The 22,900-nt window shown below is 32.4% G+C and overlaps 4 protein-coding genes across 9 annotated transcripts; 2 read left to right on the top strand and 2 right to left on the bottom strand.

Moving 5' to 3' along the window:
• Nucleotides 1–160: 160 nt before the first annotated feature.
• Nucleotides 161–4,187, top strand: LOC125066061 (phosphoribosyl pyrophosphate synthase-associated protein 2). Of its 3 annotated transcripts, none has more exons than XM_047673961.1 (7): nt 161–447; nt 556–669; nt 766–885; nt 1,893–2,181; nt 2,687–2,856; nt 3,111–3,237; nt 3,324–4,187. In XM_047673961.1, exons 1-7 carry the CDS (start codon nt 428–430, stop codon nt 3,627–3,629), a joined length of 1,146 nt encoding a protein of 381 aa, XP_047529917.1. In that variant the 5' UTR covers nt 161–427; the 3' UTR covers nt 3,630–4,187. The 3 variants fall into 3 exon arrangements, with proteins under 3 accessions (XP_047529917.1, XP_047529916.1, XP_047529918.1); XM_047673960.1 differs by having other exon boundaries at nt 553–669; XM_047673962.1 differs by having other exon boundaries at nt 333–421.
• A 545-nt stretch (nt 4,188–4,732) lies between these two features.
• LOC125066060 (tyrosine--tRNA ligase, mitochondrial) lies at nt 4,733–7,617 on the top strand. The gene is made up of 8 exons (XM_047673959.1): nt 4,733–5,118; nt 5,198–5,345; nt 5,448–5,626; nt 5,703–5,919; nt 6,514–6,592; nt 6,701–6,976; nt 7,054–7,242; nt 7,364–7,617. The coding sequence occupies exons 1-8, from the start codon at nt 4,982–4,984 to the stop codon at nt 7,525–7,527; spliced, it is 1,389 nt and encodes a 462-aa protein (XP_047529915.1). The 5' UTR covers nt 4,733–4,981; the 3' UTR covers nt 7,528–7,617.
• A 628-nt stretch (nt 7,618–8,245) lies between these two features.
• LOC125066058 (rho GTPase-activating protein 44-like) lies at nt 8,246–18,348 on the bottom strand. The gene is made up of 6 exons (XM_047673956.1): nt 17,966–18,348; nt 17,432–17,682; nt 17,179–17,354; nt 13,216–13,459; nt 10,951–11,100; nt 8,246–10,090 (listed from the first exon to the last, which is right to left on the bottom strand). Exons 1-6 carry the CDS (start codon nt 18,016–18,018, stop codon nt 8,313–8,315), a joined length of 2,652 nt encoding a protein of 883 aa, XP_047529912.1. The 5' UTR covers nt 18,019–18,348; the 3' UTR covers nt 8,246–8,312.
• Nucleotides 18,349–18,586: 238 nt separating this feature from the next.
• LOC125066010 (E3 ubiquitin-protein ligase SIAH1-like) lies at nt 18,587–21,677 on the bottom strand. 4 transcript variants are annotated; one of them, XM_047673890.1, is made up of 5 exons: nt 21,534–21,677; nt 21,054–21,108; nt 20,668–20,863; nt 20,387–20,528; nt 18,587–20,270 (listed from the first exon to the last, which is right to left on the bottom strand). In XM_047673890.1, exons 2-5 carry the CDS (start codon nt 21,077–21,079, stop codon nt 19,660–19,662), a joined length of 975 nt encoding a protein of 324 aa, XP_047529846.1. In that variant the 5' UTR covers nt 21,080–21,108; nt 21,534–21,677; the 3' UTR covers nt 18,587–19,659. The 4 variants fall into 4 exon arrangements, with proteins under 4 accessions (XP_047529846.1, XP_047529844.1, XP_047529845.1 ...); XM_047673888.1 differs by lacking the exon at nt 21,534–21,677 and adding an exon at nt 21,417–21,523; XM_047673889.1 differs by lacking the exon at nt 21,534–21,677 and adding an exon at nt 21,311–21,456.
• Nucleotides 21,678–22,900: the final 1,223 nt, after the last annotated feature.

The following is a 22,900-nucleotide window of genomic DNA, read 5'->3' as shown; positions in this document are numbered from 1 at the left end:
CAAACAAAATATATAATAATCTATTTTATGATGCTGAGATTGCATATAAATTGATTTATAAAGATATATATTTTAATTCCTTTTTTTTTTACTTTTTTATCTGTAGTTATTGGTTTCCACATTTATATGAAGTATGCATACTCTGTGGTCGTCTTCAATCTGTTAATAATTGTCGTAAATCGTACTATGTACTCAACTACTCAAACTCATTAATATCCGTAATCCGTGACTATCGTGGTGTGCGGCTTTCAATATATTACCACTAAACTTAACGTTTTAATTTTAGGAATCACTCACACCGATTGAAGTTTTCTAATATCAAGCCCATATGAGAAATCATTTTCCTATACTATCCTGTAATTACAAAATATAACCTGCTAGTATTTTTATTTCGTTCAGCAGTAATCAAGACAGCCATCAGGTTATTATGTTACTCAACAAAACCAGGTTTATTGTTTTTCTTGTTGAACCGATCTTCCATGCCTAATCGTCAAGTCTTATTTAATAACTATCACAATATATGGGTTGGTCATAATAAAGTTTTTTGTTAAGCAGGCTGGTGGGATTCACGAATCGCTCTCGAAAGTCCAATATGGAGAATAATTCCACGTCAGATATCGTAATTTTGAGTGGCAATTCACACCCCGAGTTGGCGGATCTTATAGCAAAGTAATTTTTTTACAAATTTCTTATAAGGGGTTAAATGGTTTAACCTCTATTGTGCGTCGTTAGAAACTAATTATTTACCAAAAACATTGGTTACAGTCGCTTAGGTGTACGTAAAGGAGGATGTTCAGTCTATCACAAAACAAACAGAGAAACTATGGTGGAAATAGCAGATTCTATCAGAGGAAAAAATCTCTACATTGTACAAACTGGAACAAAGTAAGTCAGCAGAAGCTTACTCCACATCTTTTCTATTAAATTTTTAGATAAACTATAAATTGAATAATTGGCGATTGTAATAACAGTACCAATTTTTAGTTTAAATGGTTATAATTATTTTCATTATCCCATTTAATAATTTACATCCCTTTGCTTAGAGCCGAGTTGGCCGTAGGTAGTAGTAGCAGGTTCTAATCTGTGAAAGCACCACTATATTCTGCCCAATTTGTATTTTTAATTCATCAAATGCTTGGCATAGAACAAATTATGAAGAACTGGTTTTTGTTGGATAAAATTTCACTTCACATGTAACTACCAAGCCATACCGAAGAGCAGTAAAGTGGAATAAGCTGAAAGCTGCTAATACAAAAATTCTTATTTTTATCTTCATTCAAGCACATAAATTAATTGATCTTGCAATTATTATAAATTCCTGCCTCGAAAATAAATAAGTTCTCTATCAGTAGCAGGAAATGACATCATAATGGGAATCACTGGGCCTTCTATTTGTTTATTTATATTTATAAATCAGTGTGTAAATATTTATACAACCTGAATTTTGTTAACGTAAACAAAATATGTAAGTTCATAGAAGTTATCGAAAATGGCATTTTTTATCTGCCGAAATTGTCTATAATTAACTTCTTAAATGTTGTTATTAATATAATGTAAATAAAATTTTCACGTCAGACTAGTAGACCCTGAAATTAGTATGTTCAACTATACAAACTCAGTAGCTATATAGATATGTCAGGAGTCTATAGTAAAATGTGTTATAAATGGATTTTAAAATCATTCACCTTATAGGTCAGCAATAATACATCCAGATAATTTACTGATGAGCTTGAATTTAGGTCCACTCTTTAAAATAAAGTTCTTCAATTAAACTTTTTTTTTAAAGTGTGGTTTTACATAAAATTTTAACTTTAAATTGTATATATTATATGCAATATCATTCTGTTTAATCATTTGAATTTATTTTTTTATTGGTATTATTTTTATTTCAGGGATGTTAATAACAACATTATGGAACTACTAATTATGGCCTATGCATGCAAAACTTCTTCAGCACGCTCCATTGTTGGAGTAATTCCATATTTACCATATAGCAAGCAGTGCAAGATGAGGAAACGTGGATGCATTGTCACAAAACTATTGGCTAAAATGATGTGTAAATCAGGCCTTACACATATTATTACAATGGACTTACATCAAAAAGAGATTCAAGGTTTCTTTGATTGTCCAGTTGACAATTTAAGAGCGTCACCATTCTTGTTGCAGTATATACAAGAAAGTGTAAGTGGTTATATGTAACATGTGTTCAAATTGTTTTATTCAATTTGTACAAGCTTAATCTGTCAGTCAAATAGTCTTTGTTTGGGAATAAAGATCAATGTGTGCCATAAGTTAGACTACAGATTAAATGCCTCATTGGTCTAGTGGCAAGTTCAACAACAAATAGGTTTCTCTGGCCCAACAATAATTAGGTTTATCTGTCTTGAAATTCAGTAGTTAAAAAAATGTACTTACTCATGCCTCAAAAGCATTTAGTGTGTGCGTGTGGCCTCAGTGCCATTTTCGGTGAAATGAGTAAGTAAAAAAAGAACCACATCTTACAATATATTTTATTTTGTGCTACATTTATGGTATTCTTTATTGTTTCGGTATTTGTATTTCATAAAAACGTGGATTAGGCATTCAAAAGAAAAAAAATTTGGAATATTTTGAATTTACAAAAAAATATTTTTTTTTTGTATCAGTAAGCTCATTTTATATTGATAACGAAAAATGTTATTGTCAGATCCCAGACTATCGCAACTCAGTTATAGTTGCCCGTAATCCAGGCTCAGCAAAGAAAGCAACATCATATGCTGAAAGACTGCGGCTTGCCATCGCTGTCATTCACGGTGAACAAAAGGAAGCAGAGAGTGATGAAGTAGATGGAAGATATTCTCCACCCTGCATGTCGAGGTAAATCAAATATTTTATAAAACTTAGCACCCCAAAAATAATAAATTAATCGATAATTTGAAATAAAGGAAAATAAAGAAATTATGTATAAAAAATTAAACTATTCAAGCAGACTTGTATGAACAAGTATTTCTGAATTTTTACTTCATAAGACAAATTAAATGGAAATATAGTGTTCAGTATTCACTCTCAATATTTGGTTCAAATTTCAATCAATATCAAATGGTGATACAATTATATACTTTTGACTATAGTGGAAATATCAGTGTGGACAAGTCTCGCACTATGGATGTATCCGTTGGAGTTCCAGTGCATCCAGCCAAAGAGAAACCACCAATAAATGTCGTTGGAGATGTAGGTGGAAGAATTGCTATTATGGTGGTATGTATGAACATCTTAAGTTTATATAATAATTATAAAAGTGTATGTTATTTAATTACCACTAAATATTTTATATTAACTTTTAGGATGATATGATTGACGACGTCCAATCATTTGTAGCGGCAGCAGAAGTACTAAAAGAATGTGGAGCATACAAAATTTATGTATTAGCGACACATGGCTTGCTGTCTTCGGATGCGCCACGACTTATTGAAGACTCGCCCATCGATGAAGTTGTTGTAACAAATACTGTACCCCATGAGCTACAGAAGATGCAATGCAACAAAATTAAAACCATTGACATATCTGTACTGCTCAGTGAAGCTATCAGACGTATCCATAATAAAGAATCAATGTCATATCTCTTCAAAAATGTCACTCTTGAAGATTAGAAATATGTAAAAAAAATAAAATTTTTTGGTGTACCATGTGAAAAGTTTTTATATAAGTATTATTAAGTATTTGTTTAAGTATTATTATATAGCAGCAAAAGTTTAAGGTTTTTTTCATTTAAGGATCAGTACAGAGGTTAGTTTTAATATGCTTAATTCTAAATATATAATTTAGTTCATTTAGTTTATAGAGATTGATAGTAATTAAAAATAAATCAGGTTTTCAAAAGATCGTAAAGTCATTGGATGTCGATTTGTTGTAGGATAGACTAAATAGTTTATTTTATAAGTATTTCAAGCTTTTGTAACGCATTTTCAGATAGCAGGAATTAAAATTTGATCAAGCTTTTTATTAATTATACTTCCTGTGAGATAAATAGTAGAATAATTATGATTAACTTTTTCATGTTCATCATTATTTGATCTGCAAGTGACATAGAAAATTATTATACTTAACTGTGATTTTGTATTTATAATTATGAGAATCAAAAACTGTTAATATGTTTGATAAAGTCCAAAGCTTATAAAAATATAGGTTAAAATATGATTGTATAGATTAGTCGTAAATAACTTGAATATTATATATTGTACTGTTATTGATATGTATACTTGATTAAATATTTTTGTGGCATGAATAAATATAATTTTCCTACCCTATTATAGAAAATAACTAGTCTATTTAGCAATTTTGAATATCAATAAAATCTCGATTCAATATTATTTTTTATAGTACACCAAAACTTTTAGAAACAATGTATTAAGTCATTTGTTGGTAGAGTAGGTATCACCGACTCAAAAATTTTGCCGTCAAACAGCAATACTCTGGGTTGTTGTATTCCGATTTAAAGGGAAAATCAGCCAGTGAAACTACACCCACTAGGAATATAAGATATTAGTTTCAATAGATGGAACGTATTGACGAGGCATGGCATGGTTAATATTTCTTAGTGGTAATGTCTATTATGTCAGTCTGCCTTCGTATTGTAGTAATATTAATATCAGCATGTGATACAAAAGTTAAGTATAACTTAAGCTGGTCACATTATTTGTTCATTGTCAAATAGTAAGTTCATAGCAGAGTGAAGTGACAGTGACATCTCAAGTCTCAAACTGTCTTTAAATTTGGTGTCAAATTTAAAATATACTGCAAGTTTTTATGAATAAAATGTATTAACTATCAAACCAATTTATAGTCCTATGAAATGTTTTTTTGATAAATTACTCCCATTCATACAAAATTAAAATAATCATCGCTATTTTAAATTATTAATAAACATTTTAATTTTGAGGTTAACACTAATAATAAGATTTAAAGCTTTTCTAACTCCCAAAAATAACCAGGAATTTAAATAATGACTATTTTTAAAAGGCTTGTTCGCCTTCCAAAGATTTATATATGGCAATCGGCCAAAAGATTTAGTAGTAGTCGAAATATTTTAAAGTTAAGTGAAAGAGGAATGTACCAAGATATGTTTCCAAACACTGCAGCGTAAGTTTTTATCAAATGCTTTGACATGATATGACATTAATATAGCTGCGATAATGTCTGTGTTTTAATAAAATTACAGAAATGAAATACTGAATTTATTAAATAAATCTCCACAATGTGTATATGCAGGATTTGATCCTACTGCAAACAGCCTACACGTTGGAAATCTTCTTGTTATAATAAACCTTATCCATTGGCAACGAGGAGGACATGATGTCATAGCTTTAGTAAGAAAGTTAAAAATTCATTATATTATGGATAATTAATGTAAACAATTCTATGTGTTCTTATGATCTTTGAAACATTGTATTAATAATTTATTGTTCCAGTTAGGGGGTGCTACTGGTTGTATTGGTGATCCAAGTGGAAGAAGTACAGATAGAGTAGCTTTGCCACAGGATGTTATTTCGGAGAATATCAGTTGCATCAAAAATAATCTTGAAAATGTCTTTGAAAATCACAAAAAATATATTTGGTCTGAAGATGAAAATATGTTAAAACCTATTAGGTATGTACTTTAAATATCATCTAAATATTATTCAGGATTAATTAAATTATATTAAATGTATATATATATATTTCAGAATAGTAAATAATGAGACATGGTATAGAGAAATAGATTCAATTAGATTTGTTAGTGAAATTGGAAGAAATTTTAGAATGGGTACAATGTTGCTTAAACAAAGTGTTCAAAATAGAATCAACACAGATGTAGGTATGAGTTTTACTGAATTTGCTTACCAAATATTTCAATCCTATGACTGGCTGCATTTATTAAAGGAATATAATTGTAGATTTCAGGTAATTTATTATTAATTTATTATTGTTAGTGATTAACAAAATGTAATCTAAATTTATGTAATGGTAAAATTGTTTGAGATTTATGAAATAATTTACTAAATTGTTTTGATAATCATTTATACTCATGCTTATTATATAATATCTTTGAAAATATAGTTTGTAATTAATAGAACCATTTGATTACAAATTATTATTTATCATTTCAAATAATAATATATCCTGCATAAGAGCCGAGATGGCCCAGTGGTTAGAACGCATGCATCTTAACCGATGATTTCGGGTTCAAACCCAGGCAGGCACCACTGAATTTTCATGTGCTTAATTTGTATTTATAATTCATCTCGTGCTCGGCGGTGAAGGAAAACATCGTGAGGAAACCTGCATGTGTCTAATTTCAACGAAATTCTGCCACATGTGTATTCCGCCAACCCGCATTGGAGCAGCGTGGTGGAATATCCTCGAAACCTTCTCTTCAAAGGGAGAGGAGGCCTTTATCCCAGCAGTGGGACATTTACGGGCTGCTAATGCTAAAATGCATAAAAATATTAAAATATGTAAGGATAATGAGTAATTATAGCATTGTCCTTTTATTAGATAGGTGGAAGTGACCAAATGGGAAACATAAGTGCAGGCCATGAACTTATCAGTAGGGCAGCTAAAGAAAATGTGTATGGTGGGTCATACTAAAATTTTGTTATTATTTATATTCTAAGATTATATTTGATATTAATACATTTGCTATGTTTATAATTCAACTTGAATTCATATTTTTGTATTGTAGGTTTAACCTTACCCTTAGTAACCACAGAAGAAGGGGATAAATTTGGAAAATCAGCAGGAAATGCCCTATGGTTAGATGCTAAAAAGACAAGTCCATATAGTTTATATCAATTCTTTATCAGAACAAAGGATTCAGATGTGGAAAGACTACTAAAATTGTTTACATTCTATAGTTTAGGAGAAATTAAGGATATTATGTTCAAACATAAACAACATCCCGAGCAGAGATACCCACAGCAGTGTCTTGCTGACCAATTAACGACATTAGTTCATGGAGGTATGTTATAGCATAAAGAATATAAATTCTGAGTTAGTTATATTCAGGCTAAAAATTATAAAATTACGTAATTGCAGAAGAAGGTCTGACAAAAGCAAGACAAGCAACTGAAGCCATATACAGTAAAGATGTAAAGTCTCTGATTTCATTAACACCAACTGATATGGAACAAGTCTTCGAAGGAGCTGCAATTACACATTTACTTTTGTCCCCGGGTATAACGGTGTTAGAACTTGGAATGAAAGCAAAGTGTTTTCCTACAGAAAGTAAATATTTTTTTCTACTTTTTATTTTAAGTATGTTTAAGTATAATAACACTGTCTGAATTGCTTGTGAAAGCACAAGCAATTCAGACAGTGTTATTATAAATATTATGTAACTTTACAGGTGATGCTATAAGGATAATACAAGCAGGGGGTTTTTACATAAATCATCAGAAAATGAAAAAAATCGATGAAGTTATCACTGAGTCCGCACACATACTGCCAAATTTTGTGACTTTAATAAGAGTAGGCAAACGAAATTATTATATTGTTAAATGGCAAACATGATTGTTATATTGTTAGATGTCATTTAAGTTGGTTTAAATATTAAATAAGAATGTGTTGTGTTGTAAATAAAAATATAAAATAATTTATAGATTTTATTGTTATTACTTACAACAGAAGCTTGTATACTTGCAGTATATAATTAATAAAATGCATATCACATAAAACGTCGTAAATACTACATAACATATATTAGCCTATATTAATATTCACTGAAACAGCGTGGCCGATACAACTAACGCACTGTCTATTATAAATATCAAAAATATGGCTACTAGTTATACGTTTGTGCACCTGCCCTCGGCCGGACACGCCGACCTTTCGGCGTATTTAGCGAATCTCCTAATATCACAAGGATTTACTGCAAAATATATCCTAAATTGTACAAAAAGTTCGAAATAATATAATTGAATGCGTAAAAAGCTAAATTGACTCATTTTGATATGTTTGTATGGAATAACAAATAAAAAATTAACATACTTGTGAATCGATAAAGCGATATTTTATACTGATTATCCGATTGCGTCACGATATATCTATAATAAAAAGTTACAGTTATACAAAAATAAATAACGCATCTGCAAAGAAATACAACAATACTAATGTACTCCTCGAAAACTCTTAAGCGGTCTATTTTTATTTACTAGCATAGATTAAATAGAGGGCTTCAGTCTTGCTCCTAATCCGCACGATCCAAACGATCACATCGGGAGAGACGTTACGTTTCCTAATACTCTGTTTATTGCCATGCCATATTCAAAGCCGACGTAACTGGAAGGCGGCGTGGACTAGAGGTCGGTGCTCTCGTGCTGCGGGACCGGCGGCGGCGGCGCCGGCACCAGGGGGCGAGGGGGACGCGCCGGCTGCGCGCGAGGGGACTTGGGGCCCTCCGTGATGTTGCCCTCCGACTGCGACAGCTGCCTGCTCGCGCTGCTCAGACTCTTCGGCTCCTCGAGGTCCGCGTCCTTCCCGCCGGAGCTGTGGGTACGCTGCACCGTGCTCCGCGGACCGTCCTCGTCGGCGGCGCCGCCCACCTGGATGACGGTCGGGTGCTGCTTGTCGACCGTGTAGATGTGCGTGCGCTCCAGCACGGTGGGCGCGGCCTCCGGGTTGTCGGAGAGCGAGGCGCGCGTGCCGCGGAAGCTCTGCGGGCGCAGCGTGGCGGGCCGCTCGGGCACGGCGGGCTTGTGGCGCAGCTGCACGTCGGCGTCGGCGTCGGCGGGCGGCAGCAGCGTTCGCGGCGCGGCCACGGGGCGCGGCGGCGGCTGCGACGACGGCTTCGCGATCGGCAGCCGCACCGGCTTCTCCAGCGAGCTCCTCTCGGCCCCCAGCGACGCCGGCCCGCTCGCTGGGTCGCCTATGACCTTCATTCTAGTCACGACGCCCGTTTGGGCGGTCACGTTTTTCACGACTAGCGTGGATTCCTTGTCGCTTTTGTTTTCCATCGATTTTAAATTTTCAAATTTATCCTTTTCGAACTCGAAGCTCTGCCGCCGGGTGTCCGCGAGGTTTTCCCGGCTCCCGCTCCTGGCCGCTTCCTCTTTCATCGCTTTGTTCTGGCGATACGTCGAGCGATTGATCGTCTGCACTCCCGTGATGACTTTGCCGGTGTCTGAAATTACCGGCCGCGGAGGTTTCGCCGGTTTTTCGGCTTCTTTGACGACCGAGTTTAGATCTTTCGTCGTATCGGTGGCTTGTGTTTGCGCTTCTACTTTCTTGTTCTTATCTGGTGTAAAGTTCGGTGGCACCGGTGCGAGTGGTTTGTTTTTCCGTCGCATTATTGGTTTAGGACTACCGTGGGGAGGACTAGAATGATCAGATAAGGAGCTGTTCGACTGAGCTTTCTTCATGTCGTTATCTATTAATATTAAGCTAGTATCATGACTATTGCTTCTCGAATGCCGCCCGGGTCCGTCTACTGTCACTTTCTGCGCAGTTTGGTGATTGTAATCGTACAGAGATTTACTCATACTGTTGTACTCGCCATTTGACTGTTCCTGACTCAATGCTACGGTTTGGTTGTAGCCCTGGACGAAAGTAGGCGTGAAGCCGTACTCGCAATGATCGGGCAGCAGGTCTTCTTTGGTAAACGAGATAAAGAAGTTAACGTCATCCTTGAAGAACCAGTCGGCGTGCTTGATGAGTAATTCGACGACGCAGTTGACTGCGGTCGTTATGTTCATATCGAAAGTGCTCTCGTCGGCGGCCCAGAGCAAGTTAGGCGCTATGACGATGGCCAGGTTTGAAGGCGTCATTTTGTTTGTGCTTTGATTTTGGGTCAAAGCAGACAAAAATTTTATGAGATATCTTAGATTTTGGAAGTTGGCATCGGGCAATAAATGTATGGCTTCCCAGAGAGCGTTGAGTCGCGCCTGTTCTGAGGGCTGGCGTGAAGCTAGGATAAAGTTTTCATATAGCCGATACGTCAATAGGGGCTCGGGTAGTTCTCTAAGGTAGGACTTCAAAACTGAGGCCACGACGTGCATATCTCTGTAATCTCGTGGCAACGGAACGTTGAAGAGGCCTGCGTCTAATGACAGTTTCATTCTTCGTACCTTTGATGTGCCTGGAGAAAAGACAGTACACTTAATTGGCATATTATAATCTATTTTATTAATGTTGAGATATTACGAAGTTATCCGTTAATTAAGAATGTAATATTCTTCCTTTGTCATTTACTAATTTAAGAAAGTAAATTAAGTATCACGCGTACAAACATTTTTCACGAAGACAAACTGTTACCATTTAGTGTTGTATTCTTTATCCGAAAAACCAGAATCTCTCAATCATCGGTTTTTATTTTTAATGTACCGTCAAACAGCAATAGGCTTATTTTGTAACGAACGCGCTATTTTTTTAAAAACAGGAGTATTACATTAAAATGGCACACTATTAAAATAGGTTATATTGATCGATCAAGAAAATCTAAGAGTATAGTTCAAATGTACAAAAGGTAGTTCTAGATAGTTGTAATGTAAAACATAAAGTGTTTTGTTTCCTCTGTGAAGTTATTTATTAAAAGTGAGTAAATGTACTTCGCACTCGTGGAACTTCCTTCTTATTTATCGTTATATACCTTGTTTGTACATATTTCAAGAATTTTTTCGATGGCAAATAATAGCGATATAAAAAAGGTTCGAACGAAATTGTCTACTTACTTAATAAATATGTATCTCTGCGATACGAAAAACAGATACCTACGACATCAGTTTATTTTTGTATTTTGGATATAATATGTACAGTGCCAATCATTTCACAAGATTACTTCTTTGTTATGTTCCGGATTAAGCGAGTGAGCCAGTGTAACTACACTGTAACAAAGGATATAACCCTATGTTTCCAAGTCATTTGCCAGTCTCCCTATTAAACATAACAAATGTCAGCCTATTGATATAATGGTTATCATGATATTCCTTTAATACTGACCGCCGGCGATTCTGAAGAGCCCCTCCTCGTTGAGCGCCAGCTCGTGCAGCGTGCACACGCACAGCTCCACGGGGAAGGCGATGGTGCGCGCCGTCACGCGCAAGTGCTCCTCCAGCGGGTAGCCGAACACGGGCTTCACCGAGCTGTCGTCTGCAATCATAGAAAATAATTACTGATACTTCCTTAGATAAACGAATTGTCAAAATAATGGCATCACAGGATATTCTTTGCAATGCCTAATTATTACCCACCATAAGATTTACGCAAAATATAGGAATACCTATGTTATAATAATACTATACAATCATATTTCGGCGTTTAAAAAATTAATTTACACAAGAAAAATAATAATCATTTATATTATTTAGTTTTGGTTGGTTGAAATTCGAATGCTATAAATCGATTTTATGCCATAATGGCAAGTTATGAAACGATAATAAATCGTCGACGAGGCATATAAGAATTAATACATAAGAGGCCGTGCAATTATCTAGTAAAGATCGATACTACAATTGATTGATAAACAGAAATAATGTAATGATTTTGTTTTCTAACATTGATCATAGTTGGAAATTTTATTGATTAAGAAAAAGGTCATCACGTCACAACTTATAACATTTCGAAAGATATATAAGTTATTTAGAAATGTTGACGCACGTACTATAATTTTTTTTTTATGTATTGGTTGGCGGACGAGCATGTGGGCCACCTGATGGTAAGTGGTCACCACCGCCCATAGACAAAGGCGCTGTAAGAAATATTAACCATTCCTTACATCACCTATGCACCACCAACCTCGGGAACTAAGATGTTATATCCCTTGTGCCTATGATTACACTGTATATACGTAGGGTCATACACTATTTTTTGTTACCCGATTACTCAAAGTTAGTAGCCCTATACTAGATTCCGAGAAAACATTTCAACGTAAACTAAAAAAACATCTTGGCGTTAATTATTTATCGAATTAATCTACTATGGAAATGGAACGAAGCTTTTTCTTTTTTACATATGCATTTGACAACGTCTTGAAATGATGTAAAATACCTCTGTATATAATCTCTGTAATATTCTCCTGTTGAGGAAAAAGTGTTGGAGTTAATTCCAATTCGCTGCTCCAATGCGACTAACTCGCATGTTTAACAAAAATAAAGTTTTGATAATATCATATAAATATCGTAAACGTGAGACAGAGAGAGTTAAGAAAGAGAGGGAAAGGTCGCATGGAGGAGGCATAATGCATGACAACAATATATGCCAATTCATTGTACTGTGGGAAGCGTAAATGAACTTCGTTCCAAAAATATTTTAAAGTTTATTTTATAAAGTTAAATAAATAAATATTGGACAACATCACATACATTACTCTGATCCCAATGTAAGTAGCTAAAGCACTTGTGTTATGGAAATCAGAAGTAACAACGGTACCACAAACACCCAGACCCAAGACAACATAGAAAACTAATGAGCTTTTTCTACATCGACTCGGCCGGGAATCGAACCCGAGACCTCAGAGTGGCGTACCCATGAAAACCGGTGTACACACTACTCGACCACAGAGGTCGTCAAAAGTTAGTCTTCCATTACCAAGATTAAAACCGAGGTGACAAATGGCTATAAAAGGAACAAAATTAATGAAGGTTTCATTAATTGCATCTATTAATATAGCCCTCGTTTTATTAATCGGTGTCATCGTCTGAAATGTGTCTTTATTTCTTACAGCGCCATAATCTATTATTTTGGGGAATAGATACACGATTTAAGAGGCTTTGTACTATAGAAAAAAATAGTATACTTTTTAAAATCATCAGATTTTCAGACTTTGACCCCTTTGAAGCTCATTATTTATTTATTTATTTAGAATAAGAATAATTCATTGAAAAAGGAATCAGCGTATCATCAATATTTCTTAACCAAATATTTTAGGAATCAGTTTTACTTATTAATTTAATAAATACAAATACAAATGGGAAAAGTATATGATTCACTTAAAATTTTAAAATTGATAATAAATTAAAAAATAAAATAATGAGCAGCAATGCTATCCTCAAACAATAATGTACATCATAACTGTGATTAACAATACGTAATATTTCAAAGCTTCAATTGGAATTAAGTGGTGATTTATAAAAAAACACATCATAACATAGGCAAATTAATTATTGATTACATAATTTTTAAATAAAAATTTTGTACTGGCAAGGGTTAACGGTTGTCATTGTGTATCCGAGTCATAAATTATTTTATTATATAAAAAAAACTCACTTATAAACCTCTCCAGCTCGGGCACCGTGTCCGCTAAGGAATGTAGAGCAGATTCATGGTAGGCTCGTTGCAGCTTCACATATTGCAGCAGGGTGTGTGCGAGCTGCGCCTCCTTCGCGACGAGAGCGAACATGTCCGCAGCAAGTGCGTCACGTGCCGCCTCCACTTTGTTGCCAGCATCCTCTAGTTCTTCTTTTGCAGCATTCAACTTGGTAGGATTTTCTTCTTTCTGCCTTTCTAAATGCTATTAAACAACAATTGAAAATTAAGAAAATACATATTTTTCAAAAGTTTTAGGCTGTTTTTTTACTTATTGTAGTATAGTGAATAAGATTTAGATAATATACTGGATTATGAAAGTGTAGTTGGAAAAGAGACTAGACTAACGGTATAGTTTGGGTTAAATGTTGACGTATTTGCCTATGTTTACTATCGTGGTTCTCCGACGGTTGGCCGACGGTTGGCCGCTCATGCGGAGAGTCCATACTGCCCATGGTTGCCGGAATACAATCCCTCTCTTACTCTTCATGATATGAATCTCTAAGACCTCTGCTATAAAACCTCGTCCACACAGATTCACATACAGACAGCACTGTACAGTGCCATGGACCGCACTTCGGCGTATAGCCTCTAAACTAGAACGGTTCCCCGGGTGCAAAAAACCCTCCGGCAGAAGAATATTCTTAGCAAAACCGTGCATTGATTCATTCTCCTAGGTCAAATTTATCTATCCGGCATCAAACGAGAAGATTTTGAATTTACAAAATGATTACGATATAATATACGTTGCATCAATGTCTAAATCTTCCGACGACGTCATTATTTGAAGCCACGTCTACTCATATTTGAAGCCTTTTAAGACGGGCTGCTGGGCACAAAGGCGGCCGTTTACGGCAAATTTGGTGTGAGCACGTTGCTTTTTCCTATGCTTTGTACTTATCCTCCTCGCAAATTGCCAGTGTGATAAAAGCCTTATAGTGACAGAATATGACAATTGCGTGATAATTGAGACACTTGAAAAATATTTGTATGATTTTTCGAAAGCGAATGCAAATGTCAAGAAATATTTAGGTGCAAATATTCAGAATTCGCGCAATTACGTGAAAGCAGAAATCATCTGTTACATCACTTTTCTAGTACAAAACTGCGTCATTGGTCTTGTGGCTTATGTAGCGTATACGATTCGAAAAGAAAGTCTCTATTAATACTTTAATTAATAAAAGGAGTAATAAAATTTAAGCGTCTAGTTAAAACGAAAACTTCTTGCTCTTGCTCTCTTCGACAACTTTCGATAGTGGTACTTAAAGTTATAGGTCGATAAAGAACATATCCATACGACCATTATCCTATTTATTTAATGAATAATATTAGTTAGAGTTTGTTTTGTAACTTAATCTTGAGGCAATTCAACGTAAAACAAGGAAAAAAGGTTGTCCTGCACAACAGAGGATTTTGATTCAGGCCTCTTCTGCGAACTTATTCAAATAACGAACATAAAATTTATCAATAATAGGCAAATTTTTGCTGTACGTATCATTAAATATATAGAAAATTTAATGGTCTTTTTGTGAAACTTTTGTTTTCTCCTTAAATCTGTTCAGTGATGCTGTAATGCGGAGCGATTTACCATTGGAGGCTCCACACATCTTTTGCTCAGAGCTACTGCCGGTTTTCTAGCTCTAAGATGATGATGACGTTTTAATCATCTCACATATTGGTGATACAACTTACATACAACACGTTAATTTGCATTATACAAGGCATAGGCATGTCTACGTAAATTTACAGAACCTTAGATCGAATCAACAGATGATAAAGTATAGACCACATGGTATGTTACATTTTTGAATTCTTAATAATTCTTTTATAAAAATCTGTGCTATAATTTTTACCATAATTATATTTAATCTGTATTTTTATCAAAATTCTAAGTGGTTTTGGTAACTTGTAAATAGTTATACTAATTTAAAAATGGCATTTACTTTTAGATCACAGACCGACATATGAATTAAATTTGTATTCATAGATTAAACACGACTAGTGTGTCTCCCGCTAGACTTCGCGTTTATTCAAATGAATTGGGAGTTTGTCGATAACACAATACACATTAACAGACTGTAAATTTCCCACTGCTGGGCTAAGGCCTCCTTTCTCTATGAAGAGAAGGTTTGGGGATATTCCACCACGCTGTTCCAATGCTGGATTAATGGATACACGTGTGGCAGAATTTCGTTGAAATTAGACACATGCAGGTTTCCTCACGATGCTTTCCTTCACCGCCGAGCACGAGAGGAATTATTAACAAAAAATATTTCTTTAAGTATTTAAACTGAATGACAAGAATGACAAACAATTTATATATTTTTATTTGTATGAGTAATTCTGATTTAAAGGTGAAATGAATGTAATATGGCCCTACTGATTGTACAGTTGTTATCTTATCCTAAAGTACAGTTTTGAGGTTTAATTTCAAACATTGTACTTATCTATACACCTCAGCATCAACAAGATTAATAAAAGATAAGGTTATTTTACCTTTACTCAAAAGAAGAAAAAAAAAAGAGTATTATATTTAATATGGAACTTGTAAAATGTACATGTAACGTTTTTCTGTTAATTTAGTTAACAATAATAGCGTAATTAGTATTGTAAATAATGCAAATACTATTATCTATTAATAAAGCAATACAAATAGGTTAGAAGTTTATTAATAATAATAAGTCATTACTTAATAATTCAATGGAAACAAATATCATAATATAACCATTACTGTGTATTTTTTGTCATTATACTAATTGTATATCTAATTATATATTACTCATACTTATTTGTTATACATAATATGGCTCAATGTATTGTACATTGTAATTTAGCTAATTTTTCTATCAGCTTTTTATATATTTAGTAATGAATTAAAAAGATCTTAGCTTTCTTATCACATACAATTATTTATAAAAGAGGTATAGATAAAACATGAATCTTTGTCCGCAGTTTTCTAGATGTATAATGTAATTAAGAGATTATAAAAAAGTAGCTTTTGTCCTTACTTAGCATTCAAGCTTACTTCTTATCAAACTTGGTTCACCGGTTAAGCCTTGAAACCGTAACAGGCAGACAACTAGACAGACAGAGTTAATTTCACTTTTATATAGTTTAAAGATATTATTTTATGTTTGAAATGACATATAATATAGGTTTAAACATTGAAATAAATTAAATTGATTTCAAACATACATAAGGTGTGGTTTTTCAATGTCAAAATGAATTCATGCAAAATCATGTTTAATAATAATTTAACCATATAACAATATGTATTAGGGTCATGTATATTTACTGTTTATTTTTTAATATTCTTTTTTATTTTCAATTTAAGGCTAAATTACTCAGTATTATTGTATGTTATTCTTTACGATATTTCTATATTGTGCTGTATGCTAAGTGGCATACAGGGCATGCGTGTGAGAGGAAAGGAACAAGTATTACATAGTCTTTGTTAAGTTGTGGTATAAACCGACACTATACCAAATATCACCCAAATTCATTCAGTAGTTTTTGCTGTAACAAGTAACAAAGATCCATTCATTGATTTTCACAAATTTTTTGAGTTATAAAATTAGTAGGATTATGATAAAGGTTTTAATTAAAATTAGATAATAAGATCTCAAATTTATCTCTACAACAATTATTAGAAATATTTAACAGGATTGTTAAAAATATTGCATTTTCATAACAAATCTTAACACAAGTATAAAATAATAAATTCAATAGAATTATATCACAAATTATTTTAAAAGTATATTTTATAAAAATAAAACTAGTATTTTAAAATGATAAGTAATGCGAAATTGTCCCACTAAGTTATTTATATCACAGCCAGTGATATCAATTGATAGTGAGTCAGTTGAAACCATTGTTATGTTTTTGCAATATCAAAGAGATAATGTGTTCTGTGATAGTACTCACATGATATCGGCTGGCCGCTGATTCTTTTTCACTCATGAGTCTGCTGAGTTGTTTTTTCGCTTTCATTATTGCGGGAAGGTCTTGGTCACCAATAGTTGTTAATGGGGCACATACAAGTTGTTCTACTTTGAGCTCATGTTCAGCAATTTCATTAGCAAGAAATTTCTCCGTTTTTCCTAAAAAAAAAATATAATGTTTACAAAATAATTAATATTGACAATTCTGTTTATAGCAAATAATATTTAAATCTCACCACATTCATAGAGTATGTATTTTAAAATACTGTCATCATCATCAAAATTGCTGGCTTCACACATTGAAAGTCCTAGCAGGTACTCAGGAAGTTTTTTGAGTCTCTTCTCACGGGCTGCTGGATCTTGCCCTTGTGTGTTTCCAGCACCAGTAGATAACCGTTTGCTAATAAGCTGGAGAGCATTCCGAAGATGCTCCACTTTTCTATCAGCTGTTTGCAACTCATCAGTCAGTGCTTCACCCTTGCCACCCCTATTTAAATTAAAATTTCGTTTTATGACTATTATTAAACAGATTAACTATTATTAAAAAGATATATTGTGCTTAACTAGATAAGTGTCTTCAATTTCCTTTAAATAAATACCGATTAATTTGCTAATTTTAATAAATAATAAAGAAAAATATATATAATTTGTTTATATTCTTTTTATTATTTATAATACAAAATATCATGTCTAATATATTATTGGTTTAATATAGACGATCCGACAACAAAGCGGTCAAAATCTTATCTGATATTTGATAATACATGTACCTTGAAAAGGTTTGGTCAGCGAGTTGCTTAACCCTGTAGAATTGCTTCTTCATTTTAACTATTTTCTATAAATTTCTTAAACGTTACAAGGTCATTGGACTCAGTCAAGTCAATAACAATAAAAAGATCAAGATCTCTCGCCGAAAAGAACGTAACTAAAGTCAGCACGTCAATGAGATCATCTTCGGTTGCTGTGCGATAGAAATACACCACCAAACACTGTATACAGATATTTTTAATAAGGCACTACATTTCAAAATTTACTTTTATTATTATTTTATGTAAAGTAATTTTACTTTTTAAGCATAATTTTCAGTAATCACTGTGAATCAGAAAAATAAAGTCCACAGATATGTAAATCACAAGTCAGAAACTGAAGTCTGCTGGACTGTAAGCCACAGACTACACACAATTGCAAAGAGTAAACAATTATTTTTTTTATAAGAAAACAACACAGATTAATAAAGTAATTTTTGTATAAAATGAGTGTGACATGTCTGATTTTATGTAATACGACTTACCCTTGCTCTTTAGGTTAAGATAGGTTTTTTTTATTAAAACGCAGATTTAATTATTCTTACTTTTGTATAAATTTTTAACAAATAAATAACAATACGTTCAAACAATTCAAAAGATTTTATTTTTTCAGTCAATAGTCTCATCCATTTGTACTGAATATAAATGGTACATTGTTATTAAATTTTCTCTAAATTTTGAAATACTGAGGGCTATTTTTTTTCCCTTGACATATTTCGATAAATAGGCAATTTTCGACATCATTACTATAATTATATAACTTTTTTATTAATTACATGTAAATTATTAGGATTTAGTATGATTTTTTTTTTTCTTATTATTATTTTATAAAGAAAGGAAAATATTACAACTAATAAGATTACACAAAGTTCATGGCATATTTTTCTAAAATTTGCGATAATAAAAAGAAAAAATAAACCTATAAATATTATTTAACCTGTCCTGTAATATTTTAGCACTCACTTGCTAAGAAAATTAGGAAGTCTGTTTTTCCAAATACATTTTCAAAAATATTGATTTATTTATATGTAGTTGATCTGTTCATACATACAACAATCACAATATTAATAAAAGCCAGTGATGACAACTTGGCAGTTTTCCACCCAAATTAAGGGGAATGAACCAGGAGTTTTTAGGAGGTACATTTAAATAATAAAAGAAAAGTATAAAAAAGTTATAAGTGTATGCAAATAAAGTTAAGAAATTAACAAATTATTTAAACTCATATTTCAATATTCCTCTCAAACAATATACACAAACTAGGTGTTTTAAAATAGATAGATAGAGTTAGAGATATAGATATATATATAAATAGTCCCATTTAAAGTTGGTCAGTAGAGGAACATTCTTTAGGAGTGGTCATCACTGATATAAACAGATTTAAATATACATTTCACTTTTTTTTTAGTTTTATGACAAAAGTGGAACATTTGTATAAAATTATGAATTATTTAGAGTCCCATATAATTCAATTCCATAATTATATTTATGAAGTTGTTGTTATAATATAATAATGATCACATAAACATAATAATTATTATTAGTGTCACAATTATAAACTTAAGTCCTAATTAATTGTTGTTAACCTTATATGTATTTGAAAGTGATTATTTTCAATATTCAAAGTGAGAGCTTAAATTTTTTGTTCTAAATATATTTTACTGTTTTTTATTTTTACCACCTTGAGGAAAACCTTTTGATCCTTTTTGATGTTGTTGTAAATGCATAGGCCCTGGACTTTTACCTCTAGACTGATTCCCAGCATTTTGAGGCCCAGGGCCCTTTGGTCTTTGATTTGTTTCTTTAACAAAGCCTTTATCTTTGTTTTTAAAGAATGGTTGATTTTTTTTAACAATAAATTGAAATGATAATTTTCCATCTTTTATGAAATGCGAAAGCATCGTAAGTGGCATAACACCACATCTTGCTTGGCGGAATATTTCATTCACATCAAATGCATCATTAAAACATTTATCTGTAAATATTACTGTCCGTTTATCATCTTGCTTGCTTGTAATATGTATTCCGTAGACATGCTGCTGGGCAGCTTTCTTGCTTCCGATATGCTGCACAACCCAGTAAGCCATTTTTTGACAAGTATCAACCTTAAAGGTTAATAAAAATAAAAATTTGCCTTGAGGCATCAGATACATGTATCTTTCGTCAACAGAAATTGAGATATTATTAATGTTAATATCATTATCGGTATTCATGTAACAATGGTTTGGATGACGTTCCTTAAAATGATCCAGAATATCTTTTAATTTTCCTGTAATCAATATAATTAATTTTAGAATTGGTTTTTGACAAACAATTTTGTAAAGCCTATAATGCATATATGTAGTTAATATGATGACTAGTTATAAGAGAAGTAGTGTTATTTACCTGTCCAAGAGCATCGTCCAAATACAATCCCAAGGGGACAAGCCATTTCACGGAATATACACTCCTTGAGATGATCTTCCATGTCGGTAGAGACCATGGTATACACACAGCCAGATGATCGATTAGGACAGGGTACAGTAGCCTAAAATTTATTAATTGGTTTTAAATGCAATTTTATAAATAACTTAGGTAAAGCCATTTAAGCTTTAAGGATTACCTCATTAGTCACACCTTTAAGTACAAATATAGCAAAGAATAAATATAAACATAATCAAATAAACCTTAGAAATTAATTCTTCCAGCTGCCAGTTTCTCATTTGAGTCATTGCTTGACGACAGATTGGACAAATTGGTGGCAGCAAGATCCTGGTGCAGGAGTTGCAGATACTGTGACCAGATTGGCATTGAAATATGGGCGCTGACATGACATCCATGCACACTGGGCACTCCGGTAGCTCTACTGCTACAGGTCCCATCCTACAAATTAGATTATTAATTAATATATAAAAGGAAAACTTTATTATATTTCAACTAAATGTGTTAACTTTACAAGAGTAATTTAATTGCATCAATGTTTTTGTTTAAGAGGTAATAAATATCATCATCATAACAATTACATTAAAAAAATTAACAAGTTTAGTTGTTCAGTTACTTTATGAGTACTCACTTTTTATTAACTTTCGACTTCGCCATGATTTTTGATGACACCAACCAGAATGATTCTGTAATTAATGTTAAAATCACAAATACACTTCACAGGCAACGATTAAATGAAATAAAAAATAATGTACTTTGGTTTAAGTACTCAGTTAGATGGATTAGTCCTAATTATGTTTTTATTGTTATCTTATTATTACAACGAAAAAAGATTGCCTTAGTTTCATTAGAACTTAATTGCAACCTTCTCTAATTACTTATACCTACATATATCGACATAAACTATAATACACAGCCACGCTAATATATTATAAAGTTGGCTATTGGTTATGGATAATAAGATATAGTCCGAATATATATATTATGTATGTACCCGTTTATCAATAATGCAAAGTACACTGTGATTCTTATCTGGTACAGTTGTAGTAAGTTATACATTCAGATTATAAAAACAAAAGATTTTTGGTTGCATGTAATCTGAGGTAAGTACCTTTTATAAACAAAGACAAAAGTTCGAATTTCCTGTCTTTCAAATTACAAGCGTAGATCACTAGTGGTTTAGATAATATATAAAAAATTAAAATGTATTAAATCCACAATAATTAATGAATACACTATTCACATTCTATCTATATTCTATATCAATTTTATAATTTCTAGTTTCTATTCTACTGGATAATTAATTTAATACAAAGGACATCACTAGTTGAGAAAAACGGGTAATTCCAGTTAAGTTATTATTGTATTGCCATTTGCCAACATGATTTCCTAAAAATAATTTAAAAATATTGCTATTCAAAAAATAAAAAAGTAGGTAACGACTATCATATAATTTTCTGTAAATAAGAAATACCGAAAAAATATATAAAAATGGTTTTTTGTATTTTTTCAGAGATGTAATCTTTTTTATATAATTTACTTACTTTTTATATCAATAAATTGAAACATAGTTATTATGAAAATATTTTTAACATAATTGCAAAAAAAAAAATACAAAATCAATAAATAATTTACCTAAATATGTTAATTACATGATTTGATTATGCATTATAAAGTAATTTACTAAATCAAATCAGAATATACTTTATTCGAATAGGCTTTATAATCACTTTTGGGTCATTTAACAAGCTATATTTCGTGAAGCTACCACAACCGGTTAGGAATGTAGATTCTACCGAGAAGAACCGGCAAGAAACTCAGTAGTAACACATGTTATTTCAACAAGATTAAACTCTTTATTATTATAATGCTGAGCTTATTGCGTTTTTGAATGAAGATAAGGAAGTGACTAAATAATAATAATTAATCACGTTTATACATATATCGTAAATAATTAATATTCAACTTCAAATCTTTGTTTTATCTTATATACATTATTTAAGCTTACAGCGGTGAGAGTGCCAGTGAATTTTATTTTTTCTCTAAAAACATTTAATCATACAAGTAAAATTAATAAAATTTTCAAGAGAGGGTTTTTATTTTTTAAATTAAATCTAAATTAGTATTAGAAATAAACATACACTGTCAGCAGTAGAATTTAACATAGAAATATTCTTTTTACTTTTTAAATTTATATTTTATGATATCATTGTTTAAATAATCGATTTAAAAAACATTTGTTCGTCCAGTGTTAACCTTTAATGTAATATTAAATTATTTAGTTTTCTTAAATTGGCAGGGTACATACATTTTTTGGGATATGGTGATGTATTATTTAATATGGCTTTGTGCAAGCCCGTCTAGGTAGGTAGGTCATTATTATTAAATTATATTTCAATATGAGGAAGGAAGGATGTGTAAGCCAGTGTAACCACAGGCATTAGGGATATAACATCTCAGTCCCTAAGAGTAAAGACA

This window comes from Vanessa atalanta, chromosome 8 (genome assembly GCF_905147765.1).
Source record: "Vanessa atalanta chromosome 8, ilVanAtal1.2, whole genome shotgun sequence".
Classification (NCBI taxonomy): Eukaryota; Metazoa; Arthropoda; class Insecta; order Lepidoptera; family Nymphalidae; genus Vanessa; species Vanessa atalanta.
Note: the sequence above shows the minus strand (reverse complement) of the source record. Positions and strands in the feature narration are given on the sequence as shown.

What these genes read in the sequence shown, in the direction of transcription:
- LOC125066061 (XM_047673960.1), top strand. Translation starts at nt 428, where the DNA reads ATGTTACTCAACAAAACCAG. An exon ending in TCTCCACCCTGCATGTCGAG is followed by an intron (nt 2,857 to 3,110) that starts GTAAATCAAATA and finishes TTTTGACTATAG; the next exon opens with TGGAAATATCAGTGTGGACA. An exon ending in GAAGAATTGCTATTATGGTG is followed by an intron (nt 3,238 to 3,323) that starts GTATGTATGAAC and finishes ATTAACTTTTAG; the next exon opens with GATGATATGATTGACGACGT.
- LOC125066060 (XM_047673959.1), top strand. Translation starts at nt 4,982, where the DNA reads ATGACTATTTTTAAAAGGCTTGTTCGCCTTCCAAAGATTTATATATGG. An exon ending in AGCTAAAGAAAATGTGTATG is followed by an intron (nt 6,593 to 6,700) that starts GTGGGTCATACT and finishes TTTGTATTGTAG; the next exon opens with GTTTAACCTTACCCTTAGTA. An exon ending in AACGACATTAGTTCATGGAG is followed by an intron (nt 6,977 to 7,053) that starts GTATGTTATAGC and finishes ACGTAATTGCAG; the next exon opens with AAGAAGGTCTGACAAAAGCA.
- LOC125066058 (XM_047673956.1), bottom strand. Translation starts at nt 18,018, where the DNA reads ATGAAGAAGCAATTCTACAGGGTTAAGCAACTCGCTGACCAAACCTTT. An exon ending in CAGCGGCCAGCCGATATCAT is followed by an intron (nt 13,460 to 17,178) that starts GTGAGTACTATC and finishes GTTGTTTAATAG; the next exon opens with CATTTAGAAAGGCAGAAAGA. An exon ending in GCTCTTCAGAATCGCCGGCG is followed by an intron (nt 10,091 to 10,950) that starts GTCAGTATTAAA and finishes TCTTTTCTCCAG; the next exon opens with GCACATCAAAGGTACGAAGA.
- LOC125066010 (XM_047673890.1), bottom strand. Translation starts at nt 21,079, where the DNA reads ATGGCGAAGTCGAAAGTTAATAAAAA. An exon ending in AAGTCGAAAGTTAATAAAAA is followed by an intron (nt 20,864 to 21,053) that starts GTGAGTACTCAT and finishes TCTAATTTGTAG; the next exon opens with GATGGGACCTGTAGCAGTAG. An exon ending in TGGACGATGCTCTTGGACAG is followed by an intron (nt 20,271 to 20,386) that starts GTAAATAACACT and finishes TATTGATTACAG; the next exon opens with GAAAATTAAAAGATATTCTG.